General features: G+C 26.0%; 1 protein-coding gene across 1 annotated transcript in view; it reads right to left on the bottom strand.

The window, feature by feature from the left end:
• The window catches only part of HELRODRAFT_158533 (hypothetical protein), a gene marked incomplete at both ends in the record, with an annotated part of 2,261 nt that extends 1,531 nt beyond the window's left edge, over positions 1–730 (bottom strand). Inside the window, 2 exons of the mRNA XM_009010581.1 lie at positions 18–193; positions 437–730. Coding sequence (XP_009008829.1) covers positions 18–193; positions 437–730 — 470 coding nt within the window. The remainder of the gene's footprint in view (positions 1–17; positions 194–436) is intronic.
• Between the last annotated feature and the right edge of the window lie 2,156 nt (positions 731–2,886).

Here is a 2,886-nt window from a genome sequence, read left to right as displayed (position 1 = left end):
ACAATCCTTTTTAAAACTTCTCTCCAATAATACTCTTTTTCTCTTTCCTAAAAAGCTGAGCATCAATTCTGCTCAAAGCAGTTGATCTTTTGTACAGAGTGCACATAGATGACATGTGTTCTTTTAAAATTTCATGGTCTGATAAAACAACTGTTATTGATCTCCAATTTTCAAAGCCAGTTATTAATTTGGACTTTTTTTTGGAGAAAAGTTTGCAAGGGTAACAATAAACGCACTTGCTAGTTTCGGAAAATACCAGCCATGTTCTTTTTTCCAAAACTCCGTTTGATTTTTTCTATAAAAATGATCAATAGAGAGCCCTCTGCTGTAGTAAACATCATCTTTTTTTCTTTAAACACCGATTTTAAGTTTTCTATATTTCCTATATTTTCTGGTTTATTTTTTAAAATATAGTCAATAAATGAATCAGACAAACTGTATCATTAATTTCTTCATTTTTCTTATTATACAATTTATCTGGATTTTCTCTGTCTTCTGTTATCTCACTATTTTTTTCATCAACCTGATGTTCACTTTCTCTTTCTTCTTCCCTTTTTTCAACACTTATTGGTCTGTGGCAAGGTTCAAAAGAAGATGTTGATGGCACAGGTAACTTGATATTGCTATTTACTAACAAATATTTATAAAATGCATTTTTCTGACTTTCAACAAATTCCTGGATTTTTAAGATGTTTTTCCTTTTTTCTGCTCCCCTTTGATGTCTTTTCATTCTTGTACTATGAAAGAAGTCGTTTTTATTATATTAATTAATTAATTATTAAAATATAATTACGTTTTAATACCATCTATCTGCCAAGTTTGAATTTTAATATTGAAACAATTCAATTATAAAAGCCATTTGTAATTAATTAAAATGAAATTCATTTAATTTAATGAATTTATATCAAAAGTAAATAAAAATGTTCTTGAAATAAAAGAAAACGTATTAACTGAATAACGTTTTAATTATTTGACCACAATACTTTTTAAAAAAATAAAAACGCGCTTTCAACAACAAAACAACGATACGATATTAAAGACAGAAAAGTAGGGATGTCCGAAGAAATGTCACGGTGGCTAACGAAACGAATGACAGATTGTTTTCAAGCATATTACTGTAAACTGCAAATGTTTGCAAACGCTTATTAACGTTGAATTCAGCATAGTAATTGAAAGAATTTTTTAATAATTTCATTATATTTCAAAATTAATTTCAGTTATTTTTATAAAATAATTTTTTATACGGGGCCCCCTTTCTATTAATAACAAATATTATTTAAAATTTTATGATTTTTTTTCAAATTTTGAAATTTCATTATATTGGAAAATTTATTTGAAGTATTGTTTGAGGGATAAATTTGTACACGGGGCCCCTTGGCCGTCCGGGGCCTCTAGCAGCTGCTCAGTCTGCTAAACGTTAGATCCGCCACTGGTCATGGTTAAATCATATAATGCACATATCAAGTAAAATTTCTAAAATTACCGGTATCATTCGTAAATTGAGGTTCAAGCTTAGTTTTGATGTCTTTAAAAAATTATATTACAGTTTAATTTATCCGTATTTAACATATGGCGTAATGTTATGGGGTAATAGTTGCACGACCCATCTTAATTCCTTGAGATTGGCCTATAATAGTTTTGTTAGATGTCTTTTTTTCTTGAAAAAGTATGACAATGTCTCAAGTTTTTACCAAGAAGCTAATCTATTAACAATTACACAAATATATAATTTTGGTCTTTTAAAATTTATGTTTAAATTATATAAAAATTTATTGCCTCCTAATTTGTCCATTCATTTTAAAGCTCCTGATAAAAAGTTACGTGTTTTAAAACAAATGAATGATTATGTTCAACCTTACCCTAGATTAGTAATTTATAAATAATCTGTTTTCTCCTCCGGGGTTTCACTTTGGAATAGATTACCTTCAGAGTTCAAATTATTAAATAGCATTTCTGATTTTTCTAATAAAATATTATTATATGTCTCCAAATAATCTTTGTTATTTCAAATTCATTATGCTGATATATGATTAAACATTTTTGAGTTTATTGCTGTTGGTCTTGAATGTATGTTGATATTTATTCTTGGACTTAGTTTGAATTCAATTTGTTGTTTGTTCAGGCAAAATCATATGATTGAACATTTTAATTATATTGTTGTTATTTTTTGAATGCATGTCATGAATATATGTTAGTATTTATTTATTGGCCTTAGTTTGAATTACAATTTGTTGTATGATCTTACACATTATAGATAAAACTACAAGGATCAAATTTTAGTTTCATTTCATTATCATTTTGTTTTACGAACGTTTACTTAATGTGCAGTGTGCTATGCTTTTGTGTCAAACAGTTGAACGAACAAATTATGTTATCATATATGCGCTAATTTTTTAAATTGTTTCTGTTTTTTCTTTTTGGTGGCCTATAAAGCTTAATAAGCTTGTATGGTCTCCAAGCCTTTTTTTTGTGGTTAATAAAATTTGTAAAATAAAAAATAAATAAAATATTTATATAAATACATACATATCACTGAAAACACACACACACACACATACACACACACACAAACACACACACACACATATATATATATATATATATATATATATATATATATATTTCAAAAATTCAACACTACTTTCAACACTGTTCAACTTTTTTATATTTCTTTTTAATTTATTAATTTAAGAGAAATTAGACATTTTATTGTTTTTTAAAAAATTTTTATTAAATAAATTTGCAAATAGCTATTTCGAGTTATAAATAACTCATCTTCAGTGCATTATATATAAGGTATGTAAAATATTTGATATAAAGGAACAAGTAATTATTAATTTATATAAATTATTTAATTAAAACAGAAAATCAATAAAATAAATTTAA

Source organism: Helobdella robusta (genome assembly GCF_000326865.2).
Source record: "Helobdella robusta unplaced genomic scaffold HELROscaffold_1, whole genome shotgun sequence".
Classification (NCBI taxonomy): domain Eukaryota; kingdom Metazoa; phylum Annelida; class Clitellata; order Rhynchobdellida; family Glossiphoniidae; genus Helobdella; species Helobdella robusta.
The sequence above is the reverse complement of the archived record's forward strand: the minus strand, read 5'-3'. Positions and strand labels throughout refer to the sequence as shown.